This window comes from Peromyscus californicus, unplaced genomic scaffold (genome assembly GCF_007827085.1).
Source record: "Peromyscus californicus insignis strain IS unplaced genomic scaffold, ASM782708v3 Scaffold_3__1_contigs__length_106647218, whole genome shotgun sequence".
Taxonomy (NCBI): Eukaryota; Metazoa; Chordata; class Mammalia; order Rodentia; family Cricetidae; genus Peromyscus; species Peromyscus californicus.
This window is the reverse complement of record NW_026294551.1, coordinates 24,046,318-24,068,341: the sequence shown is the minus strand read 5'-3', so window position 1 is coordinate 24,068,341 and position 22,024 is coordinate 24,046,318. Positions and strand designations below refer to the sequence as shown.

The following is a 22,024-nucleotide window of genomic DNA, read 5'->3' as shown; positions in this document are numbered from 1 at the left end:
GCCCCTTCTCTTCCCTAATAGGATGCCAGGCCCTGTCTCATGCAGGTAACCATTACAACAGCTGTCATCAGCAGCCAGATGTGGTGGTGCATGCCTTTAATTCCAGTACTCAGGAGGCAGAGGCAGGCAGAGGATCTCCGTAAGTTTGAGGCCAGCCTGGTCGACAGAGCAAATTCCGGGACAGCCAGGGCTACACAGAGAAACCCTGTCTTGAAAAATAAAACAGGCTGGAGAGATTGCTCAGTGGTTAGGAGCTGGCTGCTCTTCCAGAGGACCAGGGTTCAATTCCCAGCACCCACATGGCAGCTCACAACTGTCTGTAACTCCTGTTCCAGGGGATCCAACACCCTCATACAGACATACATACATACAGGCAAAACACCAGTGCACATAAAATAAAAATAATAAATTAAAAAACAAAAACCAGCTGGACGCTCAGGTGCAGTGGCCATGGCCATGTCATTTTGAGAAGTGTTCTACAACACAACCCCTCCCCCCAAGTCTGCATTCTGTCTGCCCTCTTCCACAACGATCCCTGGGCCTTGGGTAGGCAATACAGTTGTCTCACTAATGGCCAAGCATCCAGCAGTCACTTATTCACAGCACTTTGACTAGTTATGACAAATTACCAATGCCCCCTACTACTGCTGCCTGGGGGACCAGCCTCCAGCGGCGCAGGGCTCAAGGAATCTTCAGCATTTTGTCGGTGTGTGCTAAGACCTTTCTATCTGAGGGGGTTAGGGAAAAAGACACTCACACACTCTCTTGATGTTTTCCTTCTTTATTCTCCATTCTTCTGCGTTCTTTCCATGTTCTTGCTACTGTATACCTTTTTTTCTACAGCTTACATACCCCATAAAATCTTTCAGGCAATCCAGGAATCACAATGTGATTATATTCTATTTTTCAAGTGAATGATTATAATGAATACAAGTAAAAACATGTTTTTCATCTCCCTTAAATGATTAAAAACAAAGTCACCCCAATAAACCACATTTACATCTAAGTAACTTGTTATAGATTAATAGAACATGAATAAGCAAGGAACATTTTTTTCTCAGGCAACTCTTTTGTTGGCAGGCTACATATTGTGGTTACAAAGAAAGAATCAATCATTTTATTATTTATCTTGAAAGGTAATCTTATAAGAAATCTTAAAGAAATCATAAACCTAAACTTTTATATGTGAAAAAGAATCAGTCAGCTCTACTTTAAATCTTTAGGGTACATACCCACTCATCAATACTTTTTTATATCAGGAGATTGAGGGCAGAAATGGGTCTAAGGAATTAATTGTCACCTTTGATCATCAACCAATCCTAGCAAGAAAGTACATCAGCTAATGATGTACAGGAAAGTACATCAGCCCAATGGCTGCTTTGTTCCTGTTCCCTGACCTTAAAGAGTTCCTCACTCAACTCTGTGCCTCTCTAAAACTTTAGATTTTCTTCTTGGGTTTTTTACCTCAAAGCTATTTGATGAAAACATCTTAATCTAACTTTAAGTTATTTTCAAAGCTTTGTTTCAGTTATAATGCACTCCAAAACCTGTGAACACATCTCTCAACATTAAGGTTAAAAGAATTAAAGCTAGTTGAGCTACTTGGACTCAATTGTTTTTCTTAATCTGGGCCACATTAACCTGAGCCACAGTCTATACGGCTCCCCAAGAGAAACTCATGTGTTCTGACTGTGTGGGCACATCCTTGTTTTATTTTTTATCATCAAAACTCTAAACTGACATTAAATCATCTTCATGAAAATGTCCAGGAGAATGGGATGTTTCCATGAGATAAACACACTACACTGCAGGCAGTGGGGATCTCCCCACACACATTCACATCGTGCCGGATACAAAAGGAAAATGGCAGCGGCAGGCATGTAAAGGCACAGCAGAAGCAAAAGACACTCTGGCGGTTGTGGTCTCGGGGTCTTGCCTGTCTGAGATTCACCCATCAGGGACTTTCCTCCCGGTGGGCTGACACGCTGAACTTCAATCACCACCTGCTGCTCCTCTGGCATGGCCACCGGTACCATACAAAAAGAAATTTCTCCGACCTAGGCTGACACTCTATGGGCATAAAAATCATTATTTGGATGGCACCTGGACAAGCACATAATGTCTGTTTATCAGAACAAGAACAGTAGTTTCCCTACTGGGTCCTATGACTTCCCAGTCATAGACACTGACCATGATTACAGCATTAGGGAGAATTCCCTCCTGTGGAGCCAGCCTCCAACCCAATCAGGAAGCCATTGGTTGCTCTTAGAGACTTGCCACTATTGCGTGCCAGAGGCCCTGGGTTCACATTGTGCCTGGCCAGTCAGGAGTACAACATGCAGAGACCATGGCAGAGTAGGACAGTGGATGACAGTTCTCTCAGCAGCCTGCATAGCTCCTTCATGCACTGTGAGGTCTAACCTCACATGTGAGGGAGGAAGCTCTGAGGTCAGTTCCAGCTTGATTTCTCTGTATCTTATGACCAGAACCTGTGATGTCTTCAGCAACAGAGTCTTACCATCGAGTTCTGGTTAGCAGCTACCAGCAGTAGCACTTTCTCATGGTGTGGTGACCCCCGACCATAAAATTATTTCATTGCTACTTTATAATTCCTAACTCTAATTTTGCTACTGTTATGAATTGTCGCAACCCACAGGTTGAGAACCACTGACCTATACACAATGAGGAGTTTCTGACATGTGAGGCAGCCAGTTGTTGCCAGTCAGCATGTTTAAGAATAGGAATCTCCTGCTCTGCCCTCCCAAGCATAGAGGACAGGTAGATGATGTCCTGGACATCTGTGGCCACCAGAGGGCACCCTAGCCCCAGGAATGGCCCCGCCCATTCAGCTATGCCTTAGCATCAAAATATGTCTGTTCCTTGGTCCAAAAGGTGGAAGTAAAAGGGCTCAGAAAGTGACAGCTTGAGATGTGATCAACCAGACAAGTGTGCCTCTCCTCTTTAGCCAGTAAAACCCTGTCGGAACTGAGACAGAGGCTGGGATGTCCCTTCAACTCTACTACCCATGACTGGGCAAGGCATTTCCCTCTCTGGCCCAGTTCACAGGGTTGAAAACTCAAGATCTCTTCCAGAGCTAACACCGGACAGAGTTCTAGGATTGGAGATGCAATGTCTCCTTTCTCACCCCAGCCTGCATCCATTCACGTCTCCTCACTTGTTTCAGTGGAGTAGAGATCATCGGGACCCTGTGTGTCCCAGCCCCTTGACTCCAGATCCTCCAGACTCTGCTACAGCAGGGTAATATGCCAGGACAGTTATGCAGGGAAACAGAAAGGCAAGGTCAGGTGAGCAAAGAGCCCCAAAGGGTCTTGATTCATTCAGGACAGACATCCGGTTTCCTCTGGCCTCTCTGCCGGGATCCAGGGGCTTAAAGGAATGAGTCATACGAGGGGTATTGGGGAGTTCCCAGCTAATCAGCCTGGAACAGGACAGCCCGAGTGCTAGATCATTTTGTTTCTATCCAAATGTGGAGTGGGCACAGACAGCAATACCCTAGGGTGCTGACCAGGGCTTCTGGTACTGCAGGAAGCAGCCGCCTGGGAACTTACGGGTACGGAATGAGAACAACGGGTTCTTCCGTCTCTCTCAGAATGGTCGCCCCAGGTATAGGTATCTTGAGACTCACAGGAGAAGGGGCAGAGGGGGCACCCCAAGCATGTCTAGCCGAGGGTGGAGAGACAGAAGCAGCCTTGACCTGAGGGCCTGATTCCTCCCCAAGGTCTGACTGAGCGCCCGGCTGTAGCCTCCAGGGCTTCACCAGAACTTCAGCCTTGTTGGACTATTCAGATCAAACACCCTGGAGCAATCCAGGCCTGGGTGTGGCTGGAGGAAGAGAGTTTGAGGGGGACAAGACGTCAAGGAAGGAGCAGAGATTCCCCGATTTCACAAAACTTTCGCAAAACAGCTTTTTCCCAACCCCCTGCATTGTCCTGGGCAACAGCAGAAAATTTGCATAAATCCTGGAAGTTATTACTAAGCCTGAGTTGCCCCAACCCCAGGTAATTTCCTCCCAGCCTCAATGGGGTTATGTATAAAGGCCCCCTGGAGCTAGGCCCTGGCAGAACCCAGAGCTGCAACCCAGATCACCCAGAATCCATGGCTCAACTTTCTGCCCAGAGCCGCATGAAGCTGATGGGTGAGTGATCCTGACTACCTGCCCTGGGCGTGGAAAGGAGGGAGGCTGGAGTGGCACGTGTCTCAAACCTGTCTGTCTGCTGCCAGCCCTCCAGCTGCTGCTGTGGCACAGTGCACTCTGGACAGGACAAGAGGCCATTCCCCTGGCTTCTGTCACCTCTCAGCCACCAACCCTGCCTTTGCCCCGGAGCTTCCTGCTTAAGTCCTTGGAGCAAGCGAGGAAGATTCAGGCCAGGACCTCGGTGCTGCTGGAGCAGCTGGTGAGTTAGGCTGTGGTGGGTACACAGGGAGGGACACGGGAGGGCAAATGGGAAGGAAGCAGGCGAGGGAGACACCACAGTGGCCGTGTTCGCCTAGTGTGCGCAAGGGCCTGGATTCCACCCCCAGAACCCTGACGAAACACTGAGGAAGGCGACATGGGACATGAAGGGACATGGAAGAGAATAAGAGGAGGCAACAGTGGAACCCTCTGGGTGGGACAGCACTCAGGGTCACCGGGACAGTAGGGGGCTGGGAAGCCAGGCGGACAGGGATGAGAGGACTCGGAAGGGAGAAACAGCCTGGCCCAGGTGAGTGGCCCTCAGCATCCTTCCATTTACAGTGTGCTACCTACAAGCTGTGCCACCCAGAGGAGCTGGTGCTGCTCGGCCACTCTCTGGGTATCCCACAGGCTCCTCTGAGCCACTGCTCCAGCCAGGCCCTGCAGCTGGTGAGTATTTGGAGGGGAAGGGGGACCAGGAGGAGGATGAGAAGGGACTACACCCTGGTATTTGGGCTCCTGAAGGGAGGGGGTGTCCCACTTCCCAGTGCCTAACCCTCCTCCTATCGCCAGACCAAGTGCCTGAGCCAACTCCACCGCGGACTGTTCCTGTACCAAGGCTTCCTGCAGGCCCTAGCGGGCATTTCCCCGGAGTTGGCCCCTACCGTGGACATGCTGCAGCTCGATGTTGCCAACTTTGCCACCACCATCTGGCAGCAGGTGAGTTTCACCTGGAGGGGCGGGGAGTGAGGGTGAGGAGAGGATCTGGGCCAGCACACCTGGGCACCCTGGAGGCACTCGCTCTGAGGCCCGTGTATGGGGGGCCCTACCCCTAGGCCCCTGCTTCCTTCAGGCTGAGAGGAGGGATTACTGTTGACATTAAGAGCGAGCCCCACAAGCCAGCTTACCAACTCCCAGCACCCCCTCCCCTGCAGTGAGGACTGACCCCTGACTGATCTCCTCCCCACAGATGGAAAACCTGGGGGTGGTCCCTGCTGGGCAGCCCACCCAGAGCACCATGCCAACCTTCACCTCTGCCTTCCAGCGCCGGGCGGGAGGTGTCCTGGCCACTTCCCGCCTGCTGAGTTTCCTGGAGACGGTTCACCGCGCTCTGAACCGCCTCGCCTAGGCTGCGAGCAAAGCCCTTTCCAGCCAGTTTATTTATCTCTATTTAATATTTATGCTTATTTAAACCCACTATTTAAAGCTGGAGAAGAAAAAGATTTCTTAATAAAGAAAAATAAATAAATAAAGACGGAGAAGAGGGAAAGGAGCCCCAGCTTCTAGGCCCTTCTCTCCACTCGGAGCTTTGTTCTCCTGCTTGTAGCAGTGAGGGGAAGCTCTTGTGTCCTCCTGTCCCCAGGGCTGGAGGGAGATAGGTAAATACCAAGTATTGATTCCTGAGGCTGCTCCAGGTACCCGGTTCTGTGGTTGTACGAAGGGGCCACAGTGAGCCCCACTGTCCTGAGACCCTATCTCAGGGCCCGGCAGCATCAGGGGGTCTCCCTTTTTGGAGACTAGACATCCCTGTTTAATATTTAAACAGCAGTGTTCCCAAACTGGGTCCTTGCATCCCTTGCTCTGGTCAACCAGGTCGTAGGTTTCCCTGTCCCCATAGGAATGAAGCCCCCGAAGAAGCAGAGGCAGCCAGGCTTGGCCCTGGAATTTACTGGGTCCTTTTTTAGGGCCTTGTGAGCTAGGACTCGGAGTGTGAGAGGGAAAAGGCAGAGGGGACCCTATAGGGAGGGTATGGCACAGGAGGAAGCCTGCCTGTCCAACCTCCCTCTAGGGCCCACTTGCTCACTGTAACCAAGCTTGAGGATAATAAAGTGTTTGTATCCAGTAAATGTCTTTCTTCCTCCTTGGGTTTGGCCGATGCCTGGCCAGGGGCTGGTGAATAGTGGGAGAAACCAGATAGAGAAGAGGAGGGTGCTGAGAGGAAGGACATTCCAGCTCACCCTGACCGATCTGGGTGCCACTTAGTACATCCTGAGCTATGACAGGGACACACGGTGAAAATGGGAGAGGGGGCGTGGGGATGGGGGCAGACGAGCTGCAGCCGGGGTACACTGAACATGTGCACAGGACTGGTCCCTTCAGCACCTATGAAAAGCCCTAACAAAGCTGTCCATCGTCCAGTAGAATGACACCATGCTTTGACAGGCAGAAAGCGGGATCAGAACTCTAGCTCTGGGTTGGCTGGCTTTCCCTCAGCAAGCTCCATCTATCTCTTTGCTATCATCCTTGGGAACACTTCCCTGCCTAGGCACCTTCCTCCACAGCCCTCTATAACATACCATTGGCTCCTCAAAGCCCTACCCACCCCAACACACACACACCATTTCCCTTCCCACAGCCTCACAGGTCCATGTCCCTAGACTTGCAGAGTATGGAGGACCCTCATCCCTCCAACAATCTTCTGGAAGGCACACACAGTGACTTCTGGGCCAGAGTGGGGAGTGTAACTAAAGAGCTAGACATCCTGCCCTGCACAGCACAATGCAGGGGCCTTTCACCAGAACTTTCCGCTTTCAACGGGGAGTGCTGCTGACTCTTCATCATTCCCGTGGGGCCTGTGAACAATGTGCCCGGCCTTCCAGACCTCCTCCCCCCACCACAGGACTGTGCCCTTCCCTGCCACAGCACAAGAGACTGCAGGGAGACACTGTCCCCACTGACAGCAAAGCCACCAACAGCACTCAACAGTCACAAGAGCCACAAGAATCTTTATTTACAAATGAACCAAGAGGGATTCCCCCTCGTGAGTTATAAAAATAAACTTATATACACACTGTGGCCCTATAAAGTCCCTCCTTGGAGGTCAGCTATTGCTAGAATTGGGCAACCATCGGGACCGCTCACAGTCTCTGGGTTCTGGTCGAAAGGACAGAAAATTACAGAAGGACCTGGGAGAGGTGGTAGGACACGGTAAGTAGAGGCAGGAGTGGGGGTGGGCCTCAGACCGAGGAAACATCCTTGCACCACTGGCTGGGGCAGCCTGGGCTCATCTTCACTCTCCCTGCTGGGATGCTGGGGCTGGGAGCCTCCAGGCCACTTGGAGCTCCTCAGAGTGCAGCAATGGCTTTGGCGGCCACTTGCCGACCCAGGGGCAGGCTGAGGTCTGTGATGGCCAGCACTACCTTGGGGCTGGACATGGCAGACACCTTTACCAGTTCTGATACCTGCCACAGACAGATGAACACAGGTAGCTCCTGGGTGTGACATCCCCGGAGGAAGACCCCCCCTCCCTTCTCTGGGGTCACCCCTGCACCCGCCTGGGACACTCACGGTAGTGAAGGGCATGAACTGCAGAATGCTGCCCCTGCTGTCCTGCTCCAGACAGTCTACACACTCCTCCATGAACCACTGCACAAACTGGGTGTGGGGGCCTGCGGTGCGCGAACCCAGGATGGAGGAAATGAGCAGGAACAGGTTGGCTGTGCAGAGCGGAACAAGACAGCAGAGCTCTAGAGCAAGTCATCCGGGGAAGGGACTGAGGAGGTAACAAAGAAGCAAGAGGAGCTCCCACAGGACGGCCCAGGACAGCAGGCACGGGAGGAAGACGGGAGTAAAGGGGCAGCAAGGGAGCAGGAAGGCATGTGGGGGCGGCACAGGAAGTCGGGGCCCAGAGGATCCCTTCCGGTAGACACGCCCTGCCTCTGACGAGGGGGCTCCTTCTAGCTCAGTCTGCAGACAGGTGCAGCTGCGAGGACTCACCCAGGACTCGGTTCAGAGGGTCCCTCATGTTGACTGTGTGCAGTTGGGAAGCCGAGAGGGAGCTGTTCATGGAGCGGTCAGCTGTGGAGTGGCAGAGAGGGTACTTCGTAAGCTCTGACTCTAGGGGAGCCTTACCTGTCCCCTACCTTCAGGGGAGTCTGGTACATGTGGGGAACAGAAGAGTCTGACTCTGGAGAACAGATGAGTGAGGAACTAGCCCTGCTGAGCACCATCAGAGGCCAATCCTGGCACTCTGTGTGGCTGAAGCTGCCTATCCCACTCCAAGTCCCCCTGCCCTTTTTTTTCTTTTTACACAGGGTTTCTCTGTGTAGCTTAGGAGCCTGTCCTGGATCTTGCTCTCTAGACCAAGCTGGCCTCGAACTCACAGAGATCCTCCTGGCTCTGCCTCCCAAGTGCTGAGATTAAAGACATGTGCCCGGCCCTCAAAGCCCATTTCATAGATACACAATCTGTTTACTAAGGGCCTGGCTAAGGTCAGAGGTGGTCAACCCTGCATCTTTCCTTTGCACAAGCATGTGGCTGGTTCCCTGGTCCTTATAAGGCTACAGAGAAACTTCCAGGTTCAGGAGAAATCTCTGGAAACAGGAAACACGGGATGTCAATACAGAGCTTGTGTCCGAAGGACACCTGGCTGCAAGGAAAGGATGCCATGGGCTGCCCTCTGGAAGGAAGGCAGGCCAGCCCCAGGTCAGAGCCTGGTGGAGCCTGTTCTCAGCCACAGGGCATGTCTCTGGGTTAGAAGGAAGGCAATGTCCAAGCTGTGCCAAGGCAGTGAAATCTCACTGGGTGTCTTGTCATCCTTTAAGTGGAGACAAGAGAGGGTTAGCTGTGCGGCTTGGAGGGGCCTTGGAGGAGAACTTCAGGTCCTATGGAGAGTGTCAACCCTGTTCCCACCAGCAGGCAGCAGAGCATCCACTAGGGGACAGAGGTGCAAGCACCCGCCACCCCACACTGTCTGAGAGCCAAAGACGGCTATCAGCGGCAACCGAGGCAGGTCCTTGGGATGAGCGGGTCCTAGCAAGCCCGTGACCTCCCCAACGCTCACTAGGACTGGACAGAATGTTGGCGTCATCCTCATTGGAGCTCAGCAGTCTCATAAGCTTCGAAGGCTGCATGTCTTCCACGGGGAAGAGGCTGATATAGTCCTGTGGGCAGGGAGTCACTATCAACACACCAACCTCCCAAGTCTCAGAGGACTGGAGAGGGCGGGAAGTCAGACCTGAGTGGAGAGGAGTGAGCTTCCTAGTCCTTGGCCAGCATTCCCAGCAGTGACCCTTCCCACACCCCAACCTCTGCCCTAGTGAGCAGAAAGGACCCTCATCAAGGATACTCAGGGGCCCACTCAGACACTCCCCCAGACCCTGACCAATCACAGCTGACCTCAGCCCCGCCCTCTGCCTAGGAAGGCAGCTCTCCGCTATGAGTGATCAGAAAATGTCTGTTGAATAAACACATGACCGGGTCAGCAGTGGGCCTACCTCGATATCTTCCCTGTGCCTCTTCTTCTGGCGTGAGGACGCCTGTCCCTTGTAGGAGGAGTAAGAACTCAGGGCACACCACACAGCTAGTCTGGTGAAGGGTTCCAGGAAAAAGGCATAGGTAAGAGCTCCCAGAAGAAGCTATGCATTCATGCTGAACAAGCCCCTCCCACCCACCACCACTCAGCAGGCCCCCCAACCACAGCCCAGCTTCTTGAGGTGGCCCCAGGGCTGTGGTGCCTGAATCTGGGTGCTACATGCTTGGGGCTCAAGGGGGACACCAGGAAGGCTCTGGAGAGAATCCTACTTGGCTAATGCAGTGCCAGGAGGGTCCATCAGGCCGGGCCACTTGGAGGAGTCAGTAAGCAGGCCGGGCAGGATGTGGCCCAGCAGGACCAGGGTCACTTGCTGCATGTCCAGGCAGAAGATGGAGTAGAGGAGCTGTACCGCCCTCAGTGTGTGCTCCTTCCGAGTCTCCTTCAGCAGCTCCTGGACAGGGGGCAAGCAGCGGCTGAGACACTGTGGTTCTCACACCCCAGCCACCTCTACAGCCAAAGGTGCTATCCAACCCCAACTCCAACTGTCTCCCCAGGAGACCACCCAGCTTCCAGCAACCTCTCAAAGGAACCCAGCCTACTGCGGCTGTGCACACCCACGCCCCAGTCTACATGGCTGTCCACATCCAGCCCAACCCAAGTACCTTAATCAGGTTGTTGCAGAACCAGTAGACGCCGCCCATGTGCAGCAGGGTGTCAAGGATGTGGATGGAGCGGCTGTCCACCCAGCCCCTCTCCAGTACCTTGGCAAAGATGTCTGTCAGTACCTCCTTGATGGGGCGCTTGGGAGGAAGCAGGTTCCAGTAGGGCATCGTGTCCACGCCCGTGGATGGAAATTTGATCTGTGTGGCTGTCTGCTGAAGCACGTCCGCACACATGTGTTCCAAGATTGAGTTCATAATCACCACCCTGGAGGCCAAAGAGGATACATGCAGGCGTTACCCCTGCGTCAGGTTACGGAAACATGGCTGAGGAATTAGACCCACTGTATGCTAGGGGAGGACACATCGGTACAAACCACCACTGACGGGGGCTATTTGTTGGGCATGAAGCCGAGAAGAGGCACAGGGCAGGGCTTCTCTTCTCTCACAGGTTCCACCAATCTATTCAGATTTTCTAGTCCTCCCTCCCCCCTCCAACTTTCCCATCATCCCCCAGGCCTGAGCTCTGCCAAATCAGGGTCATAAATAGATACAATCACTTCCCCCTGAGCTGAGTACTTGGGGGGGGGGGGTCCCCGCCCAGCCTTGGCCTCCTCCCAAAGTAAACTGTAACTTCCAGGAGAGGGCCTTGGGCTGCCCCCGGGATTCTTCCCGGCCCTGGGTAGCTGGGCAAAGTGTTCACAGCCAGGAATCCTCTCAGGAACATCTGGGGCTATGAGGCAGCTGGGGTCTGGAATGTCTGGAGCGCAGGGACACTGCTGCTACCTTCAGAGCCTCTCTGTCACCTGCACAAGGGAGCCCTGGATTTCCACTGTGCCCGTGGGGTGTGTGTGTGTGTGTGTGTGTGTGTGTGTGTACACATGTGCACATGCACACATGCTTGAGATGGAGGATGTCAAAGCAAATGTTCCACAGGCAAGAGGAGAGCAGATGTGATCTTACAGACCCTCCTCAAACTTGGTTTCAGCTGGGTTTCCACATGTTGCTCAGAAAACACCCAAGCAGCTGCCTTATGAGCTGGCCTCAGCACCCACATTTCAGAGCAGTGCTCCTCATGTGCCCCTTGAGGGCAGGATGGTAGCCAGGAAGGGCACATACATTCCATGTCACTCAGCCTTAAAAAGGGAGGAAATAAGCCAGGTGGTGGCGCATATCTTTCTTTGATCCCTGCACTCAGGAGGCGGGCAGATCTCTGGGTTCGAGGCCAGGGTGGTCTATAAAGTGAGTCCCAGGACAGCCAGGGCTACACAGAGAAACTCTGTCTCAAAAAATCCCTGCCAGGTGGTGACAGCACACGCCTTTAATCCCAGCACTCGGGAGGCAGAGCCAGGCGGATCTCTGTGAGTTCGGAGGCCAGCCTGGTCTACAGAGATCCAGGACAGACACCAAAACAACACAGAGAAATCCTGTCTGGAAAAGCAAAAAAAAAAAAAAAAAAAAAACCTCACTCCCCCCGCGCCCCCCCACCCCACCCCCGCAAGAAAAAGGGAAGGGAGGAAATCCTGTCACATGCTAGAATATGAATGAATTTTGAGGAAATTATGCTGAGTAAAGTTATGAGAAGGCAGATATTACGTAACTCTAGTTATATGAAGTATCTAACGGAGCCAAATCAGAGGGACAGAATATAGCATGGAGTTTCCAGGAACTGAGAGCAGGGCGGTGAGCAGTGTTTACTGGGTAAAAGGCCCAGAGACACAAGATGAAGACCGTCTGGAGGTCTGTTTCACAATTCCAACAGATTCCGTATACTGAAGGACACACATCAGCACAGGTTAAACGGTAGACTTTCGATTACGTGCTTCTTGCCACATCTAAAAACCAACAGTCCAGCACTCGGGAGGCAGAGCCAGGCGGATCTCTGTGAGTTCGAGGCCAGCCTGGACTACCAAGTGAGTTCCAGGAAAGGCGCAAAGCTACACAGAGAAACCCTGTCTCGAAAAACCAAAAAAAAAAAAAAAAAAAAAAAAAACCAACAGTCAAACAACTTCCCAGTTGAGTGGATGAACCGACTGAACTCAGCTAGCGGAAGTCCCTGAAGAGCCAGTACTTGAAATGGCCACCAGGACAGCTGGGGGGGGGGGGGGGGGGGGGGGGGGGGAGAAGCGATGAAAAGTGCAGATGGCTCAGAGTTCCTCGACAGTGACACAGCCATGTAACCCTTTGCTCGTCTACCTCAGCCAGTGTTCTGGAACCGGGAGCCTCTGAGGACAGATGTCAAGCTGTTTGGGCTCTGTACTTCCCGAACACGGTTGTGCAGGATTAAAACACTCGCGATACAGAGACACACACCAAATATCTGCTGAGCCAGTCGAGTGAATATGTGAACAAGAATGTGAGGGAGTGGTAGGGAGAGCGAGAAGAGAGACAGTCCAACTACCCTGAATGGGCACCCCCTCAGTGGTAAGAAGGTGGGCTGGTCAGAACCCGGACGGAACAGGAAGTGGCTTAGCGTGGCTACCTGGGAAGGTAGAGGCTGAGAGCGTTGGAGTGGGATGCGTGTCCCTGCGGCGCTGACTCCTCACCACACACCTGCAGGGGCAGGGAAGGGCGGGGCAGGGCAGCTCACTGACCTCTCATTGTAGAACTGCAGGGTGTTCTCACTGTACAGGGGCCCTGCCAACTGGCGGATCATCTGCAGGGACTTCTCACGCTCATCCAGCCCCAGCATCCGGACATGGGCCACAAGCCAAGCCACAGCACACACTGCCAGACTGCATACCTTTCCCTTGATATTATCGGTGATTTTCTGTGGGGAGCAGAAGAGAATGACCTAGGGACTCTCTGCCTCCCCCTGGCCATCACTCCCATGGCCTCTGGAGGTAGCTGGGGGTCACATGTAAAATCTCAAGGTACATTCCACACCTCTGTAATACGAATTTGATTTTCTCAAAGATAATGGGAAGGAGGAAGTGGCTAAGACAAGGATTCTAAGACTAATACCCAAACATGATCTCCGGCTTGAGGATTTATCTGTATGCAAAACAACAAGCTCTCAATGACTAGTCTGTGTCTCAGGCAGAGGGGAGCTCAAGTAGAGGTGGAGCTACCTGGATGGACTCGAAGGCCAGAACCCCATTCTCCCAGGCATTGAGGATCTCCAAAATGGCTGCTGAAATGCTCAGGCAGGCTTCATGCCACTTCATCTGTCTAGAGAGGGGAAGCGAAGGAGGAATATCACTACAAGGGGCTGGAAACAGGGTGTGGGGAAGAGGGTCTTGGATGCCCCCACCGCTACCCTGAGGTCAGGACCTAAGCCACTGACACTAGTTTCATCTCTGAGGAGTTGTTGAGCAAGGCCACCAAGGACTCTACTTTGGTGGAGTCAGGCCGAAAGCAAGGGTGGTCAGGGTTCAAAATCTTGCCCTCCTCAGGCATGCAGGTCTGCATCCAAGTCTCAAAGAAGGGGACTTCTTCTCCTGAGCTTGCCTCGGAGAGAATCACCTGGATAGGACAGAGACACCAGTTGAGAGAGGAGGGCGTGGCACCTGCCAGGGCTGAGCCAGGGCCTCAGTTCCCTGCTCTGTCACCATTCCCTTTCCAAGGACCCATCTGTCCAGGAGAGGCAGACAGGGAGCTGTGCTGCCACCTAGTGGTCAGTATGAATGTGACACCAGAGGACTTGGGATGCTGGGTACCCACAGACATAGGAGGCCGATTTCAGGCCAACAGAACCTGCTGGCTAAGGAAAGGCTGAGGTAAGGGAGTTATTGGCCATTTCCTTCCTCTTTGTCCTACTCCGTTGGTGCTTCTTAATGGCACCAGTTCTCATCTCACTCACCTCTGAGCCATAGGTCTGGGCCACATGGCATAGCATCAGGAAGGAGATGTCGAAGAGCAAGGCACGAACAGAGGCTGTCTTCGCTGTGGGAAAGGCAAGAACACCAACCTCTCAGCCCAGGGCGGGGACCCCCAGCCCTGTACAGATCAGGAGGTGCTGGGGATCCAAGGCCTCATGCACAGTGGGCGGCATGGAGGCGACATGCCAGCTCAGGATTCCCGATGGAAGGTCAGGAACCAAGTGGGTCCTTCAAAGCTCTGGGGCTCAGAATCCTTTTCTTGGGTCTTACTTAGAACATCATCCCTTCCTTGGAATCCAAAATTTCCAGAACCCAAACCCATCTGAAATGGTACGGGTGGAGAAAGGTGGGGGGTGGTTCTGGATGAGACTTTGCCTCCCCAGAATGAGCAAAGGCGGCCCCTCCCTCCCTCCCTTCCTCAGTGCGGAGGGACACAAACTTACTGCTCTCTCCGCTGCCATGGGTAGTGAACTCGTTTAGGCTGCAGGAGGAACAGAAACAGGCAGCATCAGCCAGGGTAGGAGCTGAGCAACGGGAGTGGGGGAGGTGGTCACTAGAGCCTAACTATGGAAAGTGTCACCATTACAGAGAAATTAGCACTACTATTAAAAGACTATGGTGGCTCACATCTCTAATCCCAGCACTGAAGGGGCTAAAACATGGAGCGCTTGAGGGCAGCTTGGGCTACACAGTGAGACCCTGTTGCAAAAATTTGTAAGATTCCCAGAATGGAACCATGTTCCAAATGTCAAACTCCAGCCAAAGCAACAGAATTGAAGAACTCCTTATTGGCCGGGCGGTGGTGGTAATGCACACCTTTAATCCCAGCATTCCCAGTAGGCACAGGCAGGTGGATCTCTGTGAGTTCCAGGACAGCTTGGTCTACAGAATGAGTTCTAGGACAGCCAGGGCTACACAGAGAAACCTTGTCTTGGAAGGGTGTATGTTTGGAGGGGGTCCTGCAGAGGCCAGAAGAGGACGTTGGATGCCCTGAGACTGGAGTCAACAGACAGTTGTGAGCCGTCATGTGGGTTCTGGGAATTGAACCCGGGTCCTCTGGGAGAGCAGCCAGTGCTCTTAATCACTGAGCCATCTCTCCAACCCGATGCCTCATTATCTTCTTTTTGGTTTCTCGAGACAGGGTTTCTCTGTGTAATAGTCCTGGCTGCCCTGGAACTCACTCTGCAGACCAGGCTAGCCTTGAACTCACAGAGATCCGCCTGCCTCTGTCTCCAGAGTGCTGGGATTAAAGGTGTGGGCCACCACTGCCCATTATCTTATCAACCATCTTTAGCTCATCTTCAGCTGAAGAGAAAGGAGCTCTCTGAGTCAAATGAACCTTCTGTCATGGTTTCTAGCTAGGATGCTTTGCCCTGGCCTGTGCACCTCAAGGGAGACCGATACCCAGGCATCTCCTCCCTTCGAACACAGCCTCCCATGCCACATCAGGCTATGGCTCTCCTCACTTGATGAATTTCCGGGCAAAGGATTTAAGCTTCCCAGTGGCAGCTGCAGCAGCCAGCAGCAAGTCCAGGCTCTTCCCAGACAGCATGTGTCCCAGGACCCCCAGTAACCCCTCCGGGGACTTGGAGTGGTCTGCATCCATCGTCTGGGGAAAGGAGAGAAAGTCAGTGAAGACCCCCAGATCCAGCCCAGCCACATCTCCTCTCTGCATGTGTCCACTGACTGGTACACCGTACTTTCAAATGTAATCTGTCACTTCCTGGCTCTAACAGGAGGATGAACGCTGAACACTCTCCTCACGCTGCCAGCTTTGTGCTTAACTACACTGGGGGCCGGGAGGTGTGAGTGAGGATCTGGCTGGGAGCTTCCCTTCTGTCTCCTCATCTAACGTCAGCTTTCAGTGGCCTCCCTCTTTTTCCACTCCCTAAACTGCTTAGCATGGAAGCCAGAGAGCAGAGAGGTCTGTGGGCCCAGTTTGTTTACCCGGCTGCAGAGAAAAGCTCCACAGTAGCACAGGCAGGCCCACTTACCTTGAGGATGTTCGTGACAGTGGGCTCTGCCCGGAGGATCAGCCCAGGGTTAGGCTGGATGTTGGCATTTTCTGATGATTTCAGCTGGGGGTCTCGATCTGCTGTGCTGTGGCCATAACCCGGAGAAGAAAACAGAAACAAAGAGAATTCTCATTTTTCTAGTGACAGAGCTCACACTGTAACCTAAGGTGGCCTCAAGGTAATCTTCCTGCTTCAGCCTCTCAATGCTAAAATTACAGATGGGAGCTGCCACTCAAGGCTAAGAAAAATATCTTGATACATTCTCTAATCCACTGGGTGGGATGGCTGGCACTTTCTCTCAAGCCACTCAAGTGGCTGAAGCAGGTGGGCCTCTGCATTTGAAGCCAGCCAGAGCTACGGAGTGAGACTCTGTCTTGTAAGAAAGAAACTCTCTACTCCAACTCCAGAAACAAAAGCAGAGAAGAGATGGACGCACACAGGAACCTCTGGGGTTGGAGGTGTAACTCAGCCACCCAGCATTTGCCTCACGTGCCCAGCGCTCTGGGGTTAATCCTTAGCATAGCAAAAAAACCAAAGAGGCTTTCAAGTTGGGATGAAGTTTATGACCAAAAGTGTGCTCAATATCATAACCATTTCTGGTTGTCATTACCACTACAGCCCTTTTGAAAGTTCATTTCAGATGAAAGGGAGATTAAGGCCTCACAGGCCAGGGTGAGTCAGTGAGCATCAGCTCAGAGCAGGAAACCCTCCTCTGGTGGTCCTGCTCCCTGGACCCGAGGACGGTCTCAGTCACTTGCTCCTCAGACTTCAAAGAGAAAGGCAAAGGCACCAGAAACCAGTCTGGCAAGAGAGAGGGAGATCAAGGGGCCCCTAAGGCAGCCCAAGGGGGCTCACAACATACCGCTTGCCCACAAGGATGGCAAAATTGACTTCGGACAGAAGTCCCTGCTTGTTGCACTCTTGGAGGAGGAAGTTTGTGCAGTCACAACTGTGAAGGAAAGCCAGGGACGGAAGTGAGCAGAGAGCTGGGAACAAGGGGTGTCTATGCAGTCTCCTCCCCGCTTCAGGGTGAAGAAAACTCAAGTACCCAAAGGTAGAAGGGAGGGCTCTGGGGACTTGGTAACTATGAGCCTGCTGCCTCCCACCCCTGCCGAAAGGGTCGCTCCCTGCAGCTCATCTGACAGCGAGAGCAGGGACGGACTCGGGACACCTTCCAGGAGAGCAGGCGAGCAGGGGGCTCATACTTGCAGCGCTGGTCAGCTTTGTCCAGCAAGGGCGTGAGCTTCAGCAGGAACTCAAAAGCGGAGTTGACATCCTCAGTGAAGTCCTACAAAAGTCAGAAACTTCCAGCTGGGTTCTCTGTCCTCCAGGCCCCCACAGCCTGAGGGCAGGTCCACAGGGACCCCTTGCTCAGTGAAAGAGAAAGCAGGCTGTGACCACCACTAGCCCCCAGTAACCAGATGGGGAGAGGGTGGAGGTACCACATTCTCCATGGGGTTACCCTGGCCAAATCACTGCAGGTGATCCTGCCTGTTGGGGTGGAAGGAACCAGCCTAAGGTGATCCTGCCTGTTGGGGTGGAAGGAACCAGCCTAAGCCACGACAGGAGTCTAGGGCATGTGCAAGGATGGACACAGGTGTTCACAGGTGCACACAGCCTTCCTCTGGGCACAATACACTACCACTCAGCTGCAGTCTAAAAGATCCACCCTTAGCTGCTGGGCCCTGGTGATGCACACTTTTAATCCCAGCACTCGGGAGGCAAAGGCAGACAGATCTCTGTGTGTTCAAGGCCAGCCTGGTCTACAGAGCGAGTTCCAGGATAACTAGGGCTACACAGAAAAATCTTGTCTTGAAAAAACCAAGAAGGAAAAAGAGAGAGAGAGAGAGATCCACCTTGTATTTGCTCATCCTTATCTGTTCCGATAACCCTCATCTCCGTCTCTAACTCACCTTTTCCCCATGAAAATATTTCTTCAGCTTCACCAAAACCTGTGGAATCTAGGGCATGAGGGAGGAAAAGAGGAAGATCAATGTCCTTTCTCTCTCCCTCACCACAGAAGACGCTCTGTTCCCCGCTGCGGGCACTAAGTAGAGGCACTAGGGTGACAGTACTTGGAATACATGGTAGCCCGTGGGTACCAAGCACGTGACACCTCTTGGCCTACAGGTCATGGGGCCGCCCACTTCCGCCACCTCAACGAGGTAAGAACCACGGTTCGGAGGGGATCAGGGCCACTTCCCTGGCTCTCTCAGCTGCCCTGAACTAATTGGTTAAGGGTGAGCTGGGCAAACAGCAAAGCTCCAAGCAGCTAAACTCAGGGAAAATGACCAGCCGGAGCTTGCGCTGGACACTCAGTGGGCTGGACTAAGTGCCAAGAGGGGACACACGGGACAAAGGTCTAGCATGTTGCTCTTCTTTGTGTTGCTCCCATGTCACCAAGTACCTTGAGATAGGTGAAAGCCGTCCACTTCAGCTCCTGCGTACCCTCAGGGGACTCAATGAGTCCCACAAAGCAGGCTTTCCAGATTTCCAGGACAAAAAGGGGGGTGGGGATATGCTGTGGAGAGTCCAAGAAGGAGGTGTGAGGGGGTGCCCAGATCCCGGCCACCTTCCACAGGCTCCAGGGAATGGCTGGGTCTCTTGACTACACAGCAGGGTTCCTGCTCCAGTGCTTAAAACCAGGATCATGAGGTCAGATGGCAGAACTGTGCGATTGGCATCCATGTTCCACCAAGGAATCAAGAGGAAATCTACTCAAGTACCAGGCTCCTCCCGCTTGTCCTAAATGGTCATCCACCTTGCTTGGCCACACCCACCTGCATGGGCCACACCCACCTGCATGGGCCACACCCACCTGCAGGGCCACACCCACCTGCATGCGCTTCACCATCATCAGCTGCTCCACCAGGGGCTGCATCTCCCCTGTCAGGTTCATGGTGCCCTCAAGCAAGATCAGCGCGTGGACGGTGGGGAAGCCAGTCTTGTGCAACTGCTCTGAGTGCACGGACAGCATGGTGGGGATACTGAGGAGACACACACACACGGGGACAGCTTAGGGACTGAAGAGACAGCGCAATAAGAGACCACATCCCCATCTTCCCATCTCCTCCAGAAACCTAACCTCCTGATAAGTGTGCCACACTGCTCGGCCTGGCTCCGGAGCTGGGGGTTGCTGAGATTGGCCAGGATCTCCCCGAGCTTTAAAAGACAATGCTCGATGGCAGTCCAGGAGGCTGGTGGAGGAAAAGTAAGGCAGAGACATGCTGGGAAGGAGAAGTAGGGCATGGCCCCAAACTCGACTGTGGCCCTCCCTGGGCCCATGAAACCACACAGCAAGGCTTTCCTTCTCCGAGGAGGATGTGGAGGCAGGGTCCTGAGGGCGGCATGCACTGTTTCTACAAGGGGAATAGGCAACATGGGACGGAGCACCCTAGAAACCATACCACGGGCCTGGCTGACAGGAACTACCCACACTGACTGGAGACACACGGCAGTAGGAGAGAAGCACAGGGTGGGTGGAGAGTCCAGCGGCCAGGCAGGGACAAAGGCCACGAGGTACTTCTGGAGCAGCCCCACGAGGCCAGCCTCACAGCCGCAATCACTTCTACTCTGAGGAAGCTAGCTCTACACACCATGCCAACACAGCATGAGTTTCTGCTCTCTTAACAGCTTGCCGGACTGGTCTAGTCCACTGGTCTCTCTCTTAAATGCCCGCACTCATGGCCCACAGCACATACTCAGTGCTTAATTACTAGTCACTTATCCTAGCTACAATTCCAAAGGTCAACTGATGAATGATGGCACCAGCTAGCCAATTAACCTCCATGTAGCACAGGAGTAAGAAAAAGACAACCAAGACCCGAGATCCATTAAGATTAAGTATTCATCTACTTTTTTACCAATAAACATTTATCAAGTGTGCAAGAGGGCAAGGGACTGCCAACACTAACAAGAAAACAGATGAAGAAAAACTGTCGGTGCAGTCCATTTTGACACAGCAATCGTTCTCTTTCTGGACTTTTCCCAGACGAAGCAATTGAGAAGTAAATAGAGACTAATCCCCTAACAAGCTCTCCAACCGAGCCCTGAAGACGCGGGTGTCACCCACTGTGACATCCATGTCAAAGGCAGACAGGAGACCCTTAGGTGGCCCTAGCCACTGGAGCTCAAGCAAGACTGGCCTCAGGCCTCAGCTGCGGGAAGACTTCCCTCCCACAGATCTGCCTGTTCTAGGCTCTGGAAGGTTCTAATACTTAACATTGGACCTGGAGTTAAGAGGAAAGAGCACACAGTCCTGACAGACAGGCACTGAGTCTCACCGAATGTTGCAGGCCACACCTGAGTCGTCTGCTTACAGCAGACGCAGTGCCTCTCTCGTCGTGAATTTCCTCCAGGTGCATGGCACTTACTTCCCACCAGTGTGAAAGTTTGCTGAGGGCAGGGGCCCTGCCACATGCTCCTTTGGTAGCCCCCCTCCCCCACCCCCAGCACCTGGCACAGTGCTGGGCACACAAGAATACTCAGTAAATACCTGTTGGTTGATTGGCTCGGGTGCCACCCTGCCCAAGTCCCTGGGATGTGTGCAATGCTTATGAGGAGAGAAAAGAGGAAGTGGGATGATTTTGGATCCTTCTAGAAAGAAGTGGGATGGCATCCTGCCTCTCCCCTCTCAATCAAAGGACCAGCCACAGAAGCAGCAGCAGGCGGGGCGCAGGGGAGGCAGGGGACATACAGGCCTCCTCTAGTTTGGCGATGTGCAGTAGAGCTCGGTTCTTGGTGCTGCTAAGGGTCTTTTCCAGGCACTGCAGGCACAAGGCAAGCTGCTTCTCTCCGGTGGCTGGAGTGCCAGCCTCCAGTCCTTCTTGGGGCCGCTCTGCAGAAGCTGCTGTACAACGTAGCAGCCAGTGGAGGGCGCTAAGAAGCGCTCGGCACAGCCCGATGCATTCCTCTGCTTTGCCGTGGCAACTACCCAGAAAGGATGAAAATTTGTATCTATTCCAAAAGCTTAAATCCAACCCACACCAATGTTCCCCCAGAGTCTCTGGCACATCCCTACTAGGGGATAGAGTTGAAAAGCTGGCAGGATCCTACCCAAGCTACCTAGTGCAGCCAGCTTCCACAAGACAAGATTTTAAACCTGCTCTTCCAAAAAGAGAAGGGGCACTTAGTCTTAAGGGAACAGAAGCTGGGGGTGGGCAGGGGGGTAGAAGAGATGTGGGAACCCACAGCTGGTCTCAGTCTGCCTCCTAGACTCCAGGCTTTTCCTCAGCACTCAAAGAATGATGGGATGCTCTGAGCTTCCTCACCCATCTCTTACCTGAGTCGGTCACAAAACATGTCCATGATGTCCAGCAAAGCCTGGACACACAGGTCCCGGGAAAAGTCATCAAACTGGGGGAGAACAACAGAGAGTCTACAACACTGCCTGTCAGCCCTGGGTCTCATGAGCAGCAGCCCTGTGCACAGGTCCCCTTCTCCTCCCTCCAGCCTTGGGCTGCAGACGCGGCATCCTCTCCAGATGGAAATGTGTTCCTAACTCCCAGGACCTCCTCCCTCTAGGGGAGTCCACCATGCCAGGCAGAGGCTTCAGGTGGACACATGGCCAGAGTGGCCAAGGTGGTGGGTCTTGTCTGTCACTATGGGACCTCTGTTCCCTCCCGCAGCTCCTCAGTGGCCATGGTCATACCTTACTGATAGCTGTGAGCACAGAGGAGTAGGACACCATCTAGAAGGGAGAGACAGGGCAGTCAGACAAGGCATCTACTTGAGAGGGGCAAACATTGATGCTTCAATGCCACAGCTCTGAATCCCCAACCCCTTCAAGAGGCTTCCTCAGCGCATTAGAAGACACACAAGAATGCGGGGGTGCCGTCCTCACTCGCGCTTCTATCAGACAC

At 53.3% G+C, this 22,024-nt stretch overlaps 2 protein-coding genes and 1 non-coding gene across 4 annotated transcripts in view; 1 reads left to right on the top strand and 2 right to left on the bottom strand.

Annotated features, from left to right (window-relative positions):
- The first annotated feature begins 4,116 nt into the window (after window positions 1–4,116).
- Csf3 (colony stimulating factor 3) lies at window positions 4,117–5,543 on the top strand. Its single transcript, XM_052755636.1, has 5 exons — window positions 4,117–4,156; window positions 4,243–4,415; window positions 4,757–4,864; window positions 4,988–5,134; window positions 5,385–5,543. The coding sequence occupies exons 1-5, from the start codon at window positions 4,117–4,119 to the stop codon at window positions 5,541–5,543; spliced, it is 627 nt and encodes a 208-aa protein (XP_052611596.1).
- Window positions 5,544–7,120: 1,577 nt separating this feature from the next.
- Window positions 7,121–22,024, bottom strand: part of Med24 (mediator complex subunit 24) — a 28,999-nt gene continuing 14,095 nt past the window's right edge. Inside the window, exons 4-27 of one of the 2 annotated variants that reach the window (XM_052756919.1) lie at window positions 21,814–21,852; window positions 21,445–21,518; window positions 20,860–21,092; window positions 20,659–20,715; window positions 19,249–19,360; window positions 19,000–19,150; window positions 18,571–18,684; window positions 18,077–18,124; window positions 17,369–17,451; window positions 17,026–17,112; window positions 16,143–16,248; window positions 15,615–15,757; window positions 14,592–14,629; window positions 14,130–14,212; window positions 13,614–13,792; window positions 13,399–13,498; window positions 12,922–13,097; window positions 10,331–10,595; window positions 9,938–10,119; window positions 9,631–9,721; window positions 9,198–9,297; window positions 8,132–8,212; window positions 7,703–7,851; window positions 7,121–7,596 (exon numbers count right to left, since the gene is read on the bottom strand). In XM_052756919.1, coding sequence (XP_052612879.1) covers window positions 7,480–7,596; window positions 7,703–7,851; window positions 8,132–8,212; window positions 9,198–9,297; window positions 9,631–9,721; window positions 9,938–10,119; window positions 10,331–10,595; window positions 12,922–13,097; window positions 13,399–13,498; window positions 13,614–13,792; window positions 14,130–14,212; window positions 14,592–14,629; window positions 15,615–15,757; window positions 16,143–16,248; window positions 17,026–17,112; window positions 17,369–17,451; window positions 18,077–18,124; window positions 18,571–18,684; window positions 19,000–19,150; window positions 19,249–19,360; window positions 20,659–20,715; window positions 20,860–21,092; window positions 21,445–21,518; window positions 21,814–21,852 — 2,808 coding nt within the window. In that variant the 3' untranslated portion in view covers window positions 7,121–7,479. The remainder of the gene's footprint in view (window positions 7,597–7,702; window positions 7,852–8,131; window positions 8,213–9,197; window positions 9,298–9,630; window positions 9,722–9,937; window positions 10,120–10,330; window positions 10,596–12,921; window positions 13,098–13,398; window positions 13,499–13,613; window positions 13,793–14,129; window positions 14,213–14,591; window positions 14,630–15,614; window positions 15,758–16,142; window positions 16,249–17,025; window positions 17,113–17,368; window positions 17,452–18,076; window positions 18,125–18,570; window positions 18,685–18,999; window positions 19,151–19,248; window positions 19,361–20,658; window positions 20,716–20,859; window positions 21,093–21,444; window positions 21,519–21,813; window positions 21,853–22,024) is intronic. The other variant, XM_052756920.1, reaches the window with a different exon arrangement.
- LOC128123588 (small nucleolar RNA SNORD124) lies at window positions 14,343–14,446 on the bottom strand. The gene has a single exon (XR_008222759.1). It is a non-coding gene; the product is annotated as a small nucleolar RNA SNORD124 (small nucleolar RNA).

What these genes read in the sequence shown, in the direction of transcription:
- Csf3 (XM_052755636.1), top strand. Translation starts at nt 4,117, where the DNA reads ATGGCTCAACTTTCTGCCCAGAGCCGCATGAAGCTGATGG. An exon ending in CGGTGCTGCTGGAGCAGCTG is followed by an intron (nt 4,416 to 4,756) that starts GTGAGTTAGGCT and finishes TTCCATTTACAG; the next exon opens with TGTGCTACCTACAAGCTGTG. An exon ending in CCACCACCATCTGGCAGCAG is followed by an intron (nt 5,135 to 5,384) that starts GTGAGTTTCACC and finishes TCCTCCCCACAG; the next exon opens with ATGGAAAACCTGGGGGTGGT.